General features: G+C 32.8%; 1 protein-coding gene across 2 annotated transcripts; it reads left to right on the forward strand.

Annotated features, from left to right (window-relative positions):
* Nucleotides 1-12,781: 12,781 nt before the first annotated feature.
* LOC111388527 (tubby-like F-box protein 3) lies at nucleotides 12,782-19,207 on the forward strand. Of its 2 annotated transcripts, XM_023013261.1 has the most exons (7): nucleotides 12,782-13,042; nucleotides 13,276-13,793; nucleotides 16,986-17,073; nucleotides 17,216-17,345; nucleotides 17,424-17,603; nucleotides 17,903-18,380; nucleotides 19,088-19,207. In XM_023013261.1, the coding sequence occupies exons 2-6, from the start codon at nucleotides 13,443-13,445 to the stop codon at nucleotides 18,372-18,374; spliced, it is 1,221 nt and encodes a 406-aa protein (XP_022869029.1). In that variant the 5' UTR covers nucleotides 12,782-13,042; nucleotides 13,276-13,442; the 3' UTR covers nucleotides 18,375-18,380; nucleotides 19,088-19,207. The 2 variants fall into 2 exon arrangements, with proteins under 2 accessions (XP_022869029.1, XP_022869028.1); XM_023013260.1 differs by having other exon boundaries at nucleotides 12,782-13,793.
* The last annotated feature ends 40 nt before the right edge of the window (nucleotides 19,208-19,247 follow it).

Consider the following 19,247-nt stretch of genomic DNA (forward strand, 5'->3'; position numbering starts at 1 on the left):
CATATATATATATATATATATATATATATATATATATATATATATATATATAGGACAATAATTTAGTACCATCATATTTGCAAGCTCTTATTTTTAGCTTGCACATCAACACATTTGCAAAATCTTCTAAAACATTTTAAAATATCAAAGTCACATTAAGTATAATAAGATAAATAATGAAACTTCAAGTTGATTTCTAATAACATGTTTGAACATATGCATCCATTCAACTCTTGTGTTTGACTTCCATATTCTAAAGATATCCATCGTGTGGAGCTTCTTTGAAAATGTTCCATGTCTCCAAACACTTCTAAACATTTTCACAAAATATTAGTGTCACAATATATGAGAATAACTTAGATAGATTTAAAAAAAAAATGACATTGATATTCATCCAAATTTTCTTCTAGCATTGACCAAAGAAATGAAAACTATATTAAATAGTTTAATACTCCTACATTTCAAGGATATCCAACCTGAATTGAGTAAATATATGATCTAACAATTTATCTCTTTTGATAGGATTAAACGTAGTGAGAAGATGATTGATGCATATATTTATCAACCTCACACTTTCATGACTTCTATCCATCAATAGTTCTAGAAATTCTTATTAAACATATTCGCAAAATATTTTTTCCATAACAGTAAGATTTAAGACACTTGCTCACACCCCTTTTTTTTCCTTTGATCTTTCCACATTTAAATATGGATCAATAAAATCATTTTAGTTGCTGATCACCTTTTTGACTCAAAAGAATGAAACCTCATACTAAGCACCAATTTTTCCAATTCATCCATTAGCCTCTTTTCTTTTGACATTTTTATAAGTCACGTACATAAGACTAAATTTTCACGTGTCTGAAAAATTTATACATACACATCTTTTATTACACAAATTTTAGTACACAATACAAATACATGTATCATATCTTGAAATTACATTTCAATTTTAAAATATAACATTTAAATAAGTAGCATGATCTTGAATGCGCCGACACCCCGAATCACATTTTCTGTCACTACAATTAATCAAATAAGGTCTTAAAAAGACATCATAAAAATGACATGCCATTCATATAAATATTTTACATTTGCCAAAAGTCCAGAACATGAAATAAAACTTCAAATATCCTTTCGTATTATATAGATTCTGCACACATAAATTGATGTGAAGCATTTGGTAAGGGACAGATATTATACAAATATACCTGCACTCATGATATGTAACTCTAGTACAGCTAACGAATTACAATCCTACAGCTAATATGACATGAATGTGTGGACCAATAAATTATTTGCTCTATTACACTCTAGTTCAGTTCAAACTTTTACCATTAGTTAAATATACCCATTTGCTTTCTTACACTAAATATACAATCACTAGTCCGTCTGTCTACAAAAAAAAAATGTGGTGTAATAATGCGTCTTCGGAATGTGCTCATGGTATATGATTTTCCTCTATCTAATTCGTTTCTATTGCTATTACATTTATTTTCTGATCTCATAAGCTAGTTTCTCTTTCTTATTTATCATCCTCTATATTTGTCCATTAAAATGAAAAATATGATCGTTGTTCATCACATTAAGCCACTATATTTGACTTTCTATCTCTTGTGTGAGGCTCGTAACGATTATATTTTTCATTCTCATTTTTACATTAATGTGTACCAAATGGGGCCTTAGTAGTGAAAATCAATTTGTTCCTTATGAAAATTCTTTTTTTATTTCAGCTTGACTTTCTTCAAAATCAAATCCTACAATACCCTTTTTCACTTGATTAACAAAACCTAATTCCAATGGTTATTAACAGAACTTAGCCACGCAATAAATAATGGTCAAAAGCATGCATACAAAGTTTCAAGCATCCAGATAGCACATTAAACAAGTAACCAAATTTTGTAATGGTCATATCCACATTTATGAAGTTCATTAATCAATTACCCTCTTTGACAGATCACACCTGTGACAAAATTCGTACTCAATATGAACATGTATAGTATACTTTGATGAATTAAGATAAAAGGAAAACGATAGAATTAGTTTCCTAAGGAGATATTATAATTTTATACCTCAAAGGTAACAAATCATCAAAACATAAAGTCTAAAGTTTAAGATAAATATCAAGTAAGAACTATGTTATAATTCCTTTTTTCTTCTTTTACTATTACTCAAAAGTGTAACATCCAACCGTTATGCCATTAGGCAAGGAACTACATGCATGCTCAACTTCCAATAATTTCAAGTATTAAGCGACTTTATATTTGGCTTAATTTCTCATTCACCAAATTAAGAATTTCACTTAAATAATTATGTAAACCAATTTTACATACAAAATTCCAACAATCCCCCACATGAATGAAAATTAATGCAAATGTCTATGCAGACACTAGTAGAGAGTGTGTGGGAAAACATTGCATCAAATAAGGTAGTTTCTGGCTTTGAACATTCCTTAGTGAAATACCATTGAATTTACTAACTAATTGGTGAACGCGATATTCTTGAACCATCAGCCGTTAGTATAAATCAAGACAACTGTACTCACACAATGTCTCCCATAATGTGTCTCCCATAAATCGTTCATGGTTCTCATGACTTGGTTCATTTTGGCTCTGAACCCATCTTGGTTCTGTAAGTGTTTAGAGAATTCAAGTCTTGAATAACTCTCATTGAAGCGACCCCGCTTCACACTTACATAGGTGATCTCCTATTAAGAGTATTATGCCCTACTCCACTTGACTTAATCAAGATATATGAATCATTAAAAGTTTATCTTAACCTCCAATCACTCTGCAGAAAGCACTTTAGTATCATAGGAATGAGTTAGGAAATTAGTTTCCTAAGTGTTTCATAGAATCCCCGTAATTTAGTTGTCCCTTTATACCAAGATCTTGGGATCTCCAGTCAACATGGTAGGGTTACCATCATAAGGACTCTTACTCGGTAGGCTTAATCTCATTCCCTTCGATATGCAGTATACTTGATCTCTTGGTAAACATATATAAATGGATCCACAAGTTTACACCAATGAGATTAATTGCTCATGGTATTATGTCTACGACATACATGTCTAGACTTACCATTATATATGACTTAGTATCTTTTCAAATTTAGCTAGCCAATGATCGATTCATTTGATAGATACACATTGTCGCCAACTAAGAAATCCTCTCATGAAACTACATGCTTCTCATGAGGATTTCTAACAAACCATTACACTAATCAATCATATTTACTAGTGGATTTCATACATAGGTATTAAATATCATCATTAAAGCATGCAATGCATTCGAACTTTATGAATACTCTCAAATATTCCAATTATTCTTGTATATCCAAACAACCGTCATGATCGGCTTTCATCCCATTTAATCCACTTTAGGGCTTTCATCCCATTTCATCCACTTTAGACTTAGTGTATATCATCGCATCACAATATCCTTTTAATATCGTAGGATATCTTGTGAAATGTAATCCATAGGTCATGGTATATTTCAAATACCTAAGGACCACTGTCAATGCCACCCAATAATCATGGCCTGGATTACGCGTGAATCTACAAGTTTATTTACAGCAAAAGCATTATCCGATCGAGTGCATTTCGTAATATACATTAGATTGCTAATTACTTGTGAATATATCAATTGTGACACGCTTTCACCCTTATTTTGACCACGTGAAGATTTGTGTCAATACTTCAAACTTTTTAAATATTTTCTCAACAAATGATATTGGAAAAGAACAATTCCTTCTGATGTTCTAGAGATTTTTATCTCTAGTATTACATCTGTCATACCAAAGTCTTTCATGTCGTAATGCTTCGTAAGCATTTTCTTGACGTTTAGCACCACTTCGTGACTATTGCCCATCATCAACATATTGACTACATACAAACACATAGGCATCTGGTGTATTTTCCACGCATACACACTTGTCACATTCATTTATTTTGAACTCATTTGACAACATCGTTTTGTCAAACTTTTGGTGTCAGCAGCTTGTTTCAGTCCATAAAAGGATTCAACAAGTTTACAAATTTTGTGGCTTTCACTTGGAGACACCTTTAGGTTGCTTTATGTATATCTCTTCTTCTAACTCACCGTTTAGAAATCCCTTTTTCACATCCATTTGGTGAATCTCAAGGTTATGTATTGTCGCAGTTGCAATTAGTAATCTTATCAAAGTAATTCTGGTCACGAGTGAGTAGGTAAAGAAGTCAAATCCATCTTCCTGCCTATATCCTTTGGCAACCAATCTAACCTTATATTTATCAATGGATCATCAGGTTTTAATCCATTTACACCATAAAGGCCTATTTCTGGGAAGTATATCTACCAATTTCCATGTATGAATTTGCATTCTAGAATCTATCTTACTATTGATAGCTTCCTTCCAATGCGGTACTTTCGGAATAAACATTGCTTTTTCAGAAGTCTTTGGGTCATTTTCTATCATATATGTGAGAAAATTCGGACCAAACGAAGTGGACATTCTAGCCCTCTTACTACGCCTTGATTTATCCTCATTTGAAGATCCATTTGTAGTTTCATATGTTCTGTTATTCAAACTTACATTTTCCTTATATTTGCAAGGAAACACATTCTCAAAGAATATCACATTCATTGACTCAATTATGGTACCCCCGTATACATTCGATTTGTGTACGAGGAAACGATATGCACTGCTATTATTGGCGTATCCAATAAATATGCAATCAATCATTTTGGGACCAATCTTTATTTGTTTGGGCTTAAGAACCTCAATCTTTGCCAAACACCCCCACATTTTTAAGTGATGGTAGGAAGGAAGATGATATTTCCATAACTCATATGGTGTCTCTTCCATTTTTTTGAGAGGTAAAAAAAAGTGTAACTTTAAATTAAGTTACCCCCACAATTCTTAAATTAGGGATATGTGTGCAAGTAGTAGTATTGTACCCACACGTCTTGAACTTTTCACATAAGTTCACCAAGATTTATGATAACCTCCACATTTTTTGTTTATTCTTGAACTTAGAGTTTATCGACTCTTTCATAGTTCAATCTATTTATCCATATCGGATGCTCTAGTGGTTGTCAACTTACACAAATGGTAAGCATTTTCCATTCAAAATTGTACTTCAATCAACTTATTAATTTGACAATCCTAATTAAATCAAGGTCATCACATAGACCAATAACGCTTTCAAAACATATACCAATTTAATTAGTTCTACGATTGAAACATCTTCAGACGTGCAACTTTCACATTTGTGACATTTTACAAATAATATTATTCACGTCCAATAATAAAACATATTCTCACCTTATTCTCTATATTCACATTTGAAAGAATAAATTAACCATAGATTGACAAGTTGTGCTTTCAAAGTCACAACCTTACAAAAGGACATACCTCTTGGAATTAATCCTAAAATATTTCATAATATTTTTCACAATTTTTTGCATCGTTTTTATCTTTTACAAATGAATGTCATTTTACAATCATTATTTTCAAGGATATCCGGCACCACTGTCAACTATAGACACTATTTGTGCTCTATAAAATATTTTCATATCCCAATAATTAGGCAAACAATTTTCAGTTTAAAATAATTAGAACAAAACCACATTCTGTCATACTCTTATGCAACTATGATTTTGCATAAATCATCTCATTTAATTTCATAGAATTAATTAAGACTATCATCATTAATCAAGGTTTGTATAATTTTCAAACCAAAATCCACGGACATATATCGAATTTACAACTTCATACCGTATATGTCACTTACCGAATTGACGCATACCGTATATGCAACTTATCGTGTATGTTGCTTACCATATATGCGACTTACTGCATTCAGCAGCTTACCGTATTTGGCAGCTCACCAACTTATCGTATTTGATAGCTACCGTATATGGCAGTTTACCGTATTTGACAGCTTGTCAGCTTATAGTATATGTCATTTCACATTATTTCATGCACAATCTTATGAAATAATATTTTTATGCAGAATTTAATCATGCATTTAAATCCCATGAAATTTTAGGTGTTATCAGTAAATAGAAATTTCAAACAATTCATACTAGAATGAAAAGTCACCAAATTCATGCCCTTTCATAGCCATGGATCGAAGCAAAACGATTTTATTCTTTACATTCCGCTAACTCCCGTAATTTACCAAAATGAAAGGGTGTGCACTTTCATTCAAAACTATAACTAACCTTAACTGTCAATTAATTCAAACAGTTAAAGATATACTCAATGATCCATGCAATTTTTTTTCCATATTCCATTACAAGAAATTATGATCAGATCTGATTCAATATTTCCTGCCAAAGAAACACACCTCTTCCTCTCATTCATGTGCACCATTCAACATAAACCAATTCTTTATTAGGCAGACAGCTTTTCACTGATTATCATCAATTTACCACATAAGGGATTCATTATCTACGCAATACTCAATCCCGATTTTCAACAAAATATTGGATGCATGTTATGGTTTTAGGATGTAAAACATCAGTTTGTGCCTATCTCATCATGGAAGAAGGAAGAGTTCTTTTAATTTTATTGACAGTTAAGGTAGTCCCAATAACATGTCACGTTTATGCAATTTATTCTGATTTCAAATAAACAGAATATATAAGGCAGTGTACTATCGGAACACATGAATAGATTTTATAACTGAATTCTAGCCTTTTCTCATGCAATAATAGAGAAATAAAGAATATCATATTTGTATGGTGCACATACACAGTTAATTGGAATGACATTAATTGAGAGCCCAACCTTTCAAAGAACATAAAAGTGACTATCAATGAATTGGAAAGGCACAGAATGAACCAAATGCCGTTATTATTTTCTGCCTTAAATTTTGATGGGTCACCTTTTCAAATTACTGCAACGTATGCATTTAATTGTATATTCTTGGCCACCATAATTGTATTTTAATGGAATTGCCGCATGCACTTGTTCAATAACCAATAGGATCAATTCATGCCTTTGTTCCAATTTCCATTAACCAATGTTAATTGTAACAATTATGCACAAACATGGATTCTGACTCTCCACTTAAATGCCAATTCTCATAGAAGCATAATAACAATTTACACGTGCATATTGACACACCGTTTCCACTTCAAATGAACTATTTCCATGCAAAACAATTTGCAGAAAATGCACATGATATATTTGTCGAAATTTAGAATATAAATGCACCATAAAACCACTTAAAATTCATCTTAAGATTGTTGAAAAATTACACCGATAATTATGCATATTATATTCACAATAAACATATCGTTTATTTGCATGAAATTGAAACGTATTCCAACTTACTGAAATTGGATTAAGAAGACAAAATAAGAATTTATCGAATCCGAATACCTGAATATGGATTCTTCCCTTTCAACTCATGATCGAAAGCAAGTAATTCTTTGGATCAAACGGATTTTTGGCCGAGGCAAGTGTTGGACACTTTGTCTTTAAGATGAATTTCCCCCGCATCGGTGCTAATGGTTATCCGGCAATCATCTCCCAAGATGCAACGACCACGTCGAGTCATAGGAGCACTCCAAATGACTTCGATCAGCGAACTCGAACGGAATTCCCTCTCTACCATGACCATGACTTTGATGCAAATGTTTTATGCAAAACCAAATTGTAAATTGAAATGAAATGATATGGTATCTATGACTTTTCTTGAATTTCTTGAATGATAAAATTCAAACATATGGGGTCTATATATAGTAGTTGGAAAGGTATGTCAAAAGATACAATCATACCAAGAGTCACATCTCTTGGAATTTATTTCTATACATTAAAAGACACAATTATTAGAAATTAATCATACTCATACCAAGAGTCATGATATTTCACATGAAAAGACACACTTTCCATCCACATATTTCTACAATATTCCACAATATTCTATACGATTTTTCAATAATTTCAAGTATTAAGCAACTTTATATTTGGCTTAATTTCTCATTCACCAAATTAAGAATTTTACTTAAATAATTATGTAAACGAATTTTACATGCAAAATTCCAATAGTGAAGTATATAATTAACCTTACGATTAGGAATATTTCTATCAGGAGTTCATTTGCTTGATGTATCACTGCAAGATTACTTTCAGTTGAAACAAAACAAACCATCTAAGCATAGCTAGTTTGCACTTTGAAGATCATACACTACCATGCACAAATCACCCAACACGACTTTAGATTGTTGGAAAAATTGGTTATTTGTGTGTAGACTTTTTTTTATCAATTAACATAATCAATTTATATATCATAACAAATATGATTCGAGAATAATATAACAAAAAATAGAGAAGAGATTTAGAAAACAAGCCTTGGGAGTCGCGTCGAAGACACTATCCTAAAGTCGCGTCGCCTTCCCTTCGTACGAGTTCTTTCGACACTACACGACTCCAAGATAAAATTCATATGACTCTCTTTCTATGGGCATGATCATAGGGAGATAAGTGAACGAGCCTCTTATTGAGTTGCCAAAATATAGAAATATAGTAAGAGTCGTGTAGAGTGTTTATCTTCCGAGTTGTAATTCCAATACTCATTTTCAATTAGATGTAACCACCTTTTATATATGAAAATTAACCCCACAATTAAGTCATTAAAATAGAGGTTATAACAAGAATTACGATGTTTTAATTGTGTTAAAAGTGATTATTAAATAAATAAAAATAGAAAATTAAACAGGTTAAATGTTGAAAGGTTAAAATTTAATTTTAAGTTACAACAGATCATTCATACGATAAAATCCATCTAAACTAAACATATACTTTGATGTTATTGGATAATTGTGATTCATTTCACCTCTACCAAGATTGAATATATAAAACCATGTATTTCATTTGGTGGATAAGTGCTACGCGAACATTCACAATGAAATATCTGGATAACTCATTGTTAAGATTTGCACCGTTAGCATATAACAAGTTAGAGAAAATAGTGAGCGTGACTAGATGACAAAGAAACAGTATTTGATATTTCAATAATCTCGTAAATCATCTAATGATATCGTTATTGATATCGTTGACTAATGATATCAATTTGGTAATTTTATCCAAAATCATAGACGATATTGATATTCGCCATATCATCTACAGTAATACAATCAACAATAATTGACATAGTTTTATCGATGATCGATTGCTTTATTTAATTCTTTAGTATTATTTTTTAAAACACTACTTCCAAAAAGTTATCTAAACCCCTAAATTGATTGAGCCTCTGCTATCCTTACTTAACTGTCAATGTTTTTAACCCACTCTCAAACTACCCTAATAAAGTATGACTTAGATCTTCAAACTGGTTGATAACCTCTCCAATTTAGAAATGCAAAGGAATTTGCAAATTGTAGTTTTCGACAATAAAATATAAAAAAATGATATAAATTTACATATTTTTTTAACATTCACAAGAAGTAAAAAGTGAATTTGGATATTTTCATTGGAGCAAAATTTGAATTTAGATCTATCAGGATGTAAATGAGGATTCAAAAATGATTTCGAAGATATCAATTCACACCCAATTTTATATCGCCATTGGAAATGCGCTAACCATTTTAATTTATGGCGAGTTATCATTTAGGGTGTGTTTGATTGAATTTTTTTTTTTTTATGGAAAATGACCTTTTTCACCCAAATTTTAACTTTTTGGGGATGTTCGATTGCCATTTTTTTTTGTGTAAATATTTTTCAACCATTAAAAATATGCCCATTTTTCCTTTATTTTGAGGAAAACATATTTTTTGGGAGGTGAGTAGGTTTTTTTTTTTTCTCAAAACAAGGAAAATTTTTCTTTTCTATGAGACATTTTTTATGCCAGTCGAACACATCCTTATTATATTACTCACACTTGCATACTAGACAAAAAAAAAAAAAAAAATTAGCATAGAATAACTATTGCAGTCGCCGATTATAAATAGCATTATTTCTCGTTATTTGAAACAATGGAATTAACGATCTACCACATAGTTATCAGACTCGATTCAATCATTGATCCGGATAATCTATCGGGTTATCGAGTCACTAGTTCAACCGAAAATCAATAATTCAACCAGTGGGTTATTGTTGGTTCATACACCCAAACAAAAAATAAAATTTAAGTGAATTTTATATTTTTAGTCTCTCTTCTTTGAAATAGTGAATACTTATTATATACTTATAAATTTAAGTGAATTTTATAATTTTTTGTTGCTCTTTTTTTTTTTTTTTTTTTTTTAAAATAGTGAATATATATAGTGTAGTGTGTGTGTGTGTGTGTTTTGTGACCAATTATATAAACAAAAGTAAAAATGGCAGTGGCTAGCATTAGGGTGTATTATATGGTTTCTTCAAGTTCAAATCTAGATTTTGGTATACATTGTTGTGATGTGGGTCGGGCTAATTCCTAAATTTTATTAAAAATGGGTCAGGTTGAACGATTTTTATTGGTTCTGATCGGTTCATTTGCTTTCCCATCAAAATATACAAATCGGCTCGAATTCGGGTCGATTCGATCTGATCGAATCGATTTTAATAACTATGAGCTGCCACATACGATGACTACTATAATATAAATACCATTATTTTACAATTAAGCTTACATTTGACAATCATTCTTTTAAAACTTTTTACTTCTCATACTCATTTTTAACCACATATTTTTATAATAAAATATTCTTCGCGCAAAAGAACTAAAGATATATTTCATTTTCTCTAACACTATATGTGAATTCCAATAGAAGTCCTTCCATCTCATTGTGACTATTCAATAAGTGAAACACATTAGCTGTTTGTTCTCAAGTTGGGCAGTAAGGGTTGAAGAAGGGTAATCACTCATTCTTAAAATCAGCGTTTTATATTCAAATTTTTTCTACTTTTCAATCACACGTTCTTCAAAAATTTATTATTTAAAAACTCGTCGATTTTATTGGTTCTTGATTGGTTCATATGATTCTTTGGTCAAAATGTACAAATTAGCCAGGCACTCTATCTAGTTTGATAGGTTTCGGGACGATTTGACTGGGTTGGGGCAATTTTAATAACGATGAGCTGTCACGTAACATGACTAATATATTATATATATCATTATATTACATCTAAGCTCGAATTTGACAATCATTCTTTTAAAACTTTTTCTTATTTATATTCATTTTCAATCATACATTTTTATAATAAAATATTTTTTTACATAAATTTAAACTTTTTTACTTTTTAATAATACATTTTTCAAAAATTTGGGGGTTGTTTGAGCCACATTTTTCCAAAAAAAAAAAAAGTATTTTGAAATAGTGTTGTGATGGAGAATGTGTGATTAGAAAATAAAGAAAAGTTTTATATTTGCGTGTAGTATTATTTTATTAAAAAATGTGTGATTGAAATGGTGTCGAATCACTATTGAAAAACATATTTCGATGAAAAAATGGGACTTGAACAAGGACTTACTATTCAAACACTCATTCTTCGAAACAAAAAAGGGCCGGGGGGTGTGTGTCAGACAGGGCTAATTACGATATACAATTTACAAAGGATAATTGGCACAAAACGTCCCTACCTTTCATTTTTTGGCATTTTTGCCCTCATTTCAACCTTTCTTTGCGCTGGACGTCCTTCCGTCCATATTCTGTCAGTTTTTCCGTTAATTAAAGGGTAATTGGCCCAAAACGTCCCTACCTTTCAAGTCTATTGTGGAAAACGTCCTTACCTTTCATTTTTTGGCATTTTTGCCTTTATTTCAACCTTTCTTTGCGCTGGACGTCCTTCCGTCCATATTCCGTCAGTTTTTTCGTTAATTAAATACAAAAATACCTTTTTCTTTCCATAAACAAGGGTAAAATTGTCCTCATCCACTTCACCGCTTTTTCCCGCCATCAACTTAGTCCGTAAGTAACAGTAGCAGCAACATGAATCTGAAAATACTTTAAATGATTAAGTTAAATAAAGAAAAAATATCATGAACACATTATATTTCACAATTCCACAACTACTGTTGCTGTCATCTTGTGTCACTGGAAAAATTTAGAAAGACATATTAAGTGGGTAGTCAATTTATAATGAGTCAATTTAAAATGAGCCATTCATCTTCTCCATTGAGCCAAAAAGAGCCATTCACCATTTTTGCTCATTATAAATTGACTACCCATTTAATATGTCTTTCTAAATTTTTCCAGTGACACAAGATGACAGCAATAGTAGTTGTGGAATTGTGAAATATAATGTGTTCACAATATTTTTTCTTTATTTAACTTAATCATTTAAAGTATTTTCAGATTCATGTTGCTGCTACTCTTACTTACGGACCAAGTTGATGGCGGGAAAAAGGGGTGAAGTGGGTGAGGACAATTTTACCCTTGTTTATGGAAAGAAAAAGGTATTTTTGTATTTAATTAACGGAAAAACTGACGGAATATGGACGGAAGGACGTCCAGCACAAAAAAAGGTTGAAATGAGGGCAAAAATGCCAAAAAATGAAAGGTAGGGACGTTTTCCACAATAGACTTGAAAGGTAGGGACGTTTTGTGCCAATTACCCTTTAATTAACGGAAAAACTGACGGAATATGGACGGAAGGACGTCCAGCGCAAAGAAAGGTTGAAATGAGGGCAAAAATGTCAAAAAATGAAAGGTAGTGACGTTTTTCACAATAGACTTGAAAAGTATGGACGTTTTGTGCCAATTACCCAATTTACAAACTCTGGATCCGGAATTTGATATAGGATCCACTGTAATCCAACCCGATAAAACATTGACATGACGAGTTCAACAATATTACGTGTTAGCGGACAAACCCAAGTCGCAAATCAACGCAGATAAAGTTCGCGCCGGACCCAATTCCCATAACATTCGCCTTTACTCTCTCTAGAGTTTCCACAACCCTCATAATGAATTAACTCTAATAATCCCAATTGAGCTTATCTCACCCTAATATCAAATCCCTTGTTTCTTCCCCATGTATAGTAATTAAATTTATCAAGAAATGTGCAAAAAGTACTGTTTCTAAGATTTCTCAGTAATGTACAGATCTGTACACCTCTTGGTCTTCGAAGGTTAGTTTTGGAATGATGATTTTGACGTTGTGGGATTGTTGTACTTTTGCTGATCTCTAGATCGATAATTTTATATATTTAGGGGGATTTTTTGTCAAAGATGGGAGCTTTAGTTTTGGGACTGTTTATGAACATTTCTTTTGAGCCGTACATGGATTAATTTGTTAATGCTATGTAGCTCATAATACTGGCAGGATTTTCGTCGAAATTTTTTAAACCTTTTCTTTTTCTAGGTATCGCAGTTTGATTGCTGTGTGTTAAAGTGTAGTTTTAAGAGAAATTTTGTGGAGGGCATATTGTTCGGTGAGATCCATTCGAGTCGGATTTGCCCATTAATCATTGATATCAACTGTGTATAGAGAAATATCTGGTTTGGTGCTCATATTAGTGTTTGTAAATTATGTCATTTAAGAGTATACTTCAGGATATGAAGGGGGAGTTTGGGAGCATATCTCGAAAAGGGTTTGATGTGAAGTTTGGTTATGGTTTGAGGTCAAGGTCTCTCCGGGTAGTTCAGGATAGTTCTATGACTTCAACAGATGCTTTGAAACAGAGTTGTTGGGCCAATATGCCACCGGAGCTCTTGAGGGATGTGTTGATTCGGATTGAGGAGTCCGAGAGTACATGGCCCCCAAGAAAGAATGTGGTTGCCTGTGCTGGTGTTTGTAGGAGCTGGAGAGAGATCATGAAGGAAATTGTCAGAACCCTGGAGGTCTCTAGCAAGCTAACTTTCCCCATTTCCCTGAAGCAGGTTCGGTTCATTGAGCATTTGTTGTACTTTTAGACTATTCTTATTTCCTGATTTCGCTTTTATGCGCATGAACTTGCTACCTGTATTGGGATATTCCATAATTCATGAATTCAATTTATATTCCGTCAACGAGAATTAAGGAGTGAATTCCTTTGTTGGTTAATGTGCTTGTATTCATTGAATTCATTGCCATAATTTTCCAATAGTGGGATTGGAGGATCATTTAAGTACCATTCTGATTTGCCATCCATGATTACAAATGAAAAGTGGTTAAATACATCTCCTCCTCCCTATTAATTAGCGAAAGTCTTTCACATTGGGTTATTTTAAATAATTATATTGGTGAGATTGTTCTTAATATTCTAAATGTTTCTCAATGCTTGATGGCAATGATAATTTTCTAATAGTGGGATTGGAGGATCATTTAAGTACCATTCTGATTTGCCATTCATGATTACAAATGAAAAGTGGTTAAATACATCTCCTCCTCCCTATTAATTAGCGAAAGTCTTTCACATTGGGTTATTTTAAATAATTATATTGGTGAGATTGTTCTTAATATTCTAAATGTTTCTCAATGCTTGATGGCAATGATCATTTCAAGCATCAAACTTTCTATAAATTCTATGCAAAAAGTGTAAATGTGATGGGTTCAACAAACTCGCTATAAACACTATACAAAAAAGTGAAGTTAAATGTTTGAGTAGCCATTAAACTTTGGTACATGTCATTGCTTACTCACTGTCCTTTAAAACTTATCCTATTGGCCACTTAACTTTACTCTATCCAACTCTATTGGTCACAGGATGGAAATCATTAGTAAAGTTGTCTACTTGGCTGACGATAATGTGATGTGGCACATTAAATGGTAACTCATGTGTCTTGTCAATGCCAAGTAAGTAGTGACAAGCGCGCCTTTTAACTTTGGAGAGAAAATTAAACACGCTTTGTCTCAAATATTATACCAACATTGTTCTCTTTGGAATTGAATAAAATTCCCCCCAAAATCAATGCCAAGCCCTAGGCAAACCTGAATCAAAGCAGATCCGGCTTGAAAACACAAAACCCATTTAAAAAAATCTAAATTTATATGCATGCATACATACATAGAAACGCAAGCATAAACACGCATATGTATAAATAATATATACGAAAATGTATGAAATGATGGAAGAGAATGGGGATCGGACTTCTTGATTGGCCATTTCTTCTTCTGCTCAGATTTCTTGATTTTTTTGTGGGCTTTTGATTTGAAGAAATGAGAAAGATGGTTCTTGGCATTTGGAAACAAATGAAATCAGCTCAGCAAATAGATTTGGGGTTTCTGTTATTGGGTTAATTGATTCATGTGGTTGAAGAAGACATGATTTGGGGTTAATTTTTTTCTCAAAAGTCAAATACACATTTTGTTCTGTTTACTTGGTGTTGGTGTGGCGCCCAAGTTATCATTTAACGTGTCACATCACATTATCGTCAGCCACTAGGCAAGTTTACTAACGGTTTCCATCAATGAAGTTGGACAGAGTAAAGTTGAGTGGCCAATTAGATAAGTTTTAAAGGACAATGAGTAAATCGTGACATGTACCAAAGTTCAATGGTTACCCAAACGTTTAACCCCCAAAAAGTGTATCTAATCTGTTGTGGTCAATCTTCTTAAGGATCTCTGAAAAAGCACGTTGAAATTATTTAGTAGACAAACTTATCAATGTTTTATAAATACAACAAAACGACAAACTAAGCCTTTTTCCTATAATCTTGGAGTTATGTTATCCTTTTTATTTTTATTTTGAGGTAGAATAATGCAATCAGGGGATCTCATTAAATATCTACACTCTTATCTTTCCTTAACAATTCGTCCTTCTTTGTGTGATCTCATCGCTACTATTCACACCCATTTTTATCTTAAATGCTCTTCATTTAGTGTAGATCTCTAGTTACTATATCGCCACTATGCACATCCTTGTATTTCTTGTCTTCCTGTAAGTTAAAGATTGACCATGTTTGTCGAAGTTTTCAACATGGTTTTTCCTACAATTTTTTTCCTTGTCTATTTCTTTCTATAAACAAGGCTAGTTCTGTCAGTTGAAGAAATTATAAATATCTGAGGGTGATACTATGTTTATCTCTGTTACACTTAGTGATGTTGAATGTTGAGAGAATTAAAGGAAATAGGTTTCAATCGTATTTGTAACTCGAGCTAGGTTGAGTATCAACATGTTTATAGTTCTTTCAAAGTTGGGTCAGAAATAAGGAAGCTTAACTTGGAAAGTTTTAGTAACTTGTATGGATGTAGACATTGATTTCTAGTTTACCAGCGGATGATTTATTTTCATATTGCTTTTGTCATGCATTGCAATGAAATAGAAGAGTTCGTGAATTTACACCTTTATTTTCTAAACTTGTAAAAAAGGAAATCCAACCGATAATTTGAAGTTGAATACTACTTTACTAGAATAAGATGAGCTAAACCTATTCTGTCTAAAAATCCTACTTAGCTAAATATGGTCAGCCGGTATTAAGAATTTGGTTTTTACTCCATATGAACAATAGATGTGGTTTAGTATGTGTTATCTTCGGAAATTATGAGATTGATAGTGTACAAAGTTGGAGGGTACATGCGGTTTTATGCTGTTTCTTATCTATCTTCCCGAATGTCTATACTTTTTGAATAGTTGCAATCTAGCATGATATGGCCTTTGTGCATGTGTATAACAAAAGTGATTTAACTGAAATAATTTCATGTCTAGAAATGTGGTATACAAATTATAATTTTTTAAATCAAATTCCAAAATATGAAAAACAATATTAAACATCCTCTTTTAATTTAAAGGATCCGAGACGCATCCCATATATTTTTCTTTGTCATCTCACATTGACACAGGCACTTCCTCCAAAATAGAGAGTTCGAGCAACTTGTGTTGGCAATTCGTTTTAGGTCATCTTTTGTCATTGTAACATGTTTCCTAAAAAATCAAAATATTAGTTACCACTTAACTGATTCTTCTCTAAGTTGATCCTTTATGAGACATCGTTTAATTGGCTTGAAATAAATAGGATTTGGCAGTCCCATTAAGAGTTTCTCCTTGTTATTTTCTGCTGCAGAATTTTACTAATTGATGCATTTCATTTGTTGTTTTATTTTCTGTCCCTTTCTTGTGCGTACTGAAAAATCTTTCATTGTTATGTCTGCAGCCTGGTCCAAGAAACACCCCAGTTCAGTGTTTCATAAAACGGGATCGTAGTAACCAAACATATCGCCTTTACCTCAATTTGAATCAAGGTGAATGCCTGCAGATATTTCCGTGCATTCTCAATTTATTTTACACTTCCATTTGTCTATCTAACAATTTAAGTATATAATTAGAATATCAAGGTCCATTTTATGCCTAATATGCATTTTGCACCCTTTCGTCTTTTGGCAGCTTCTAATGATGATGGGAAATTCCTACTTGTTGCTCGGAGATGTAGACGACCTACGTATACAGATTACATAATATCTCTAAATGCTGACAATGTGTCAAAGGGAAGCAGCACATACATTGGGAAGTTGAGGTAAATCGACTTGTACACACATTATTTCTTCATCAATGTAATTGCTGATTGAAATTTCATCATTTTTAACAATGGCAGATCTAATTTTTTGGGAACCAAGTTCATAATTTATGACGCACAGCCACCAAATGCCGGAGCCAGAGTTGCTAAATCTCGTTCCACAAGGTTGATTGGAATGAGACAGGTCTCTCCCAGGGTCCCTGCTGGGAACTATCCTGTGGCGCACATTTCGTATGAGTTGAACGTCTTGGGTTCAAGGTGAGAGATAAGTCCCTCTGGCATAAATATCTTAAGATGACATTATAAAAGGAACTGAAAGATGACTAGCATTCTTAAACTTGTTTTGTTTTGAAAAAGAATTGAGCAGTTCTCATTTTTTGTCTATTGATAAATATTGCTGTGATATGCATTGCTCTTTTAGTATATGCCTTTTATAATATGTGGGGTGTGATACGGTTCTGAAGGATGAATTGGACATGAACAGTTCAAATGAGATTATATTCTTCAGCTGAAATCTATTTTTTTCTTGCTAATGTAAGTATATATTGCGGATATAGGGGTCCGAGGCGGATGCAGTGTGTCATGGATGCTATACCTGCTTCTGCTGTTGAACCTGGAGGTGTGGCTCCCACACAAACTGAATTTCTGACTGGAAACTTAGATTCCTTCCCATCCCTACCGTTTTTCAGATCAAAATCAACTCGTACATATAGTTTCCAGTCTGAATCTTTGTCGCCTGAAAGAGATGAAAGGCTAGTTTTGAAAAACAAGGCACCTAGATGGCATGAGCAACTCCAATGTTGGTGTCTCAATTTCAATGGACGTGTGACGGTTGCTTCTGTGAAGAACTTTCAGCTTGTTGTATCAATTAGTAATGGATCCGGTGGACAAGAGCTCGAGAATGTTATTCTCCAATTTGGGAAAGTGGGAAAGGATGTGTTCACCATGGACTATCAGTATCCAATATCTGCTTTCCAGGCATTCGCCATCTGTCTCAGCAGCTTTGATACCAAAATTGCCTGCGAATGACTTCAGGTTCTATGCTACATCCTTAATGCCTATATTGAAATGGAAAAAACTGAAATTTACTAATTCTTTTACTTCTGGTATTTAATTGCATCTCTATCTTAAGGCAAAATACTTGGCCCAAAAAAAAATGGTCTTATGTTACCATAGTTGATAGCAGTGACGAATCTAGGATTAGGGCTACGTTTGAACTAGATTGACAAGAACTATACTCGAGTTTTCCCAAAATTTTTAATTTTTTTATTAAAAGATTTTGTCTGCAATTATGCATTGAATTTTACAAACTTGGGTGCCATACGCCCCCATCTATCTGCACCTGGTTGATGGTCCAGCTGTCTACTCAGTCACACCTAGGCTTAGGTGATATCGCCACAGCTATATAGTGCCATTTTATTAACAGCTGCCATTTGATATGTAGGCCCTATTTGATAGCCATTATTGAGAAAAAATTATGTCTTGAGTATTTTTTAGAGAATGTGTGGTTAAAAACTAAGGAAAATTTTGGGTTTTCGTGCAAAATATTTAATTATATTAATGTGGTTAAAATGAGTATGAGAAATAAAGAGTTATGTTTTAAAGGTAGACAAACAGGGACTTAACCAACTACCAATAGTTATTAGCTCTCTCAAGGTTGGTAATCTATTAATAAAAAGCATTTTAATACTCAGAATGCTTTAAATTTAAGGCTCTCTTAACTCATATTTTGAACCTTGCAGGGCCAGCTTCGGAGGCAATATGAGCTGCATGAATATGATTTCGGCAAGCTTCAATATCTGCCTTTTTTTCTTTATTGATGTGTGGCTCTTTAATTCAGCAGGACTTTTCCTTTTCTTCCCCCCCCCCCCCCCCCCCCCCTTTTTTTTTTTTTTTTTTTTT

This window comes from Olea europaea, unplaced genomic scaffold (assembly GCF_002742605.1).
Source record: "Olea europaea var. sylvestris unplaced genomic scaffold, O_europaea_v1 scaffold505, whole genome shotgun sequence".
Classification (NCBI taxonomy): Eukaryota; Viridiplantae; Streptophyta; class Magnoliopsida; order Lamiales; family Oleaceae; genus Olea; species Olea europaea.

Coding starts and splice junctions, on each gene's coding strand:
- LOC111388527 (XM_023013260.1), top strand. CDS start 13,443: ATGTCATTTAAGAGTATACTTCAGGATATGAAGGGGGAGTTTGGGAGC. Junction 13,794..16,985: donor TCCCCATTTCCCTGAAGCAG/GTTCGGTTCATT, acceptor TTATGTCTGCAG/CCTGGTCCAAGAAACACCCC. Junction 17,074..17,215: donor TTACCTCAATTTGAATCAAG/GTGAATGCCTGC, acceptor GTCTTTTGGCAG/CTTCTAATGATGATGGGAAA.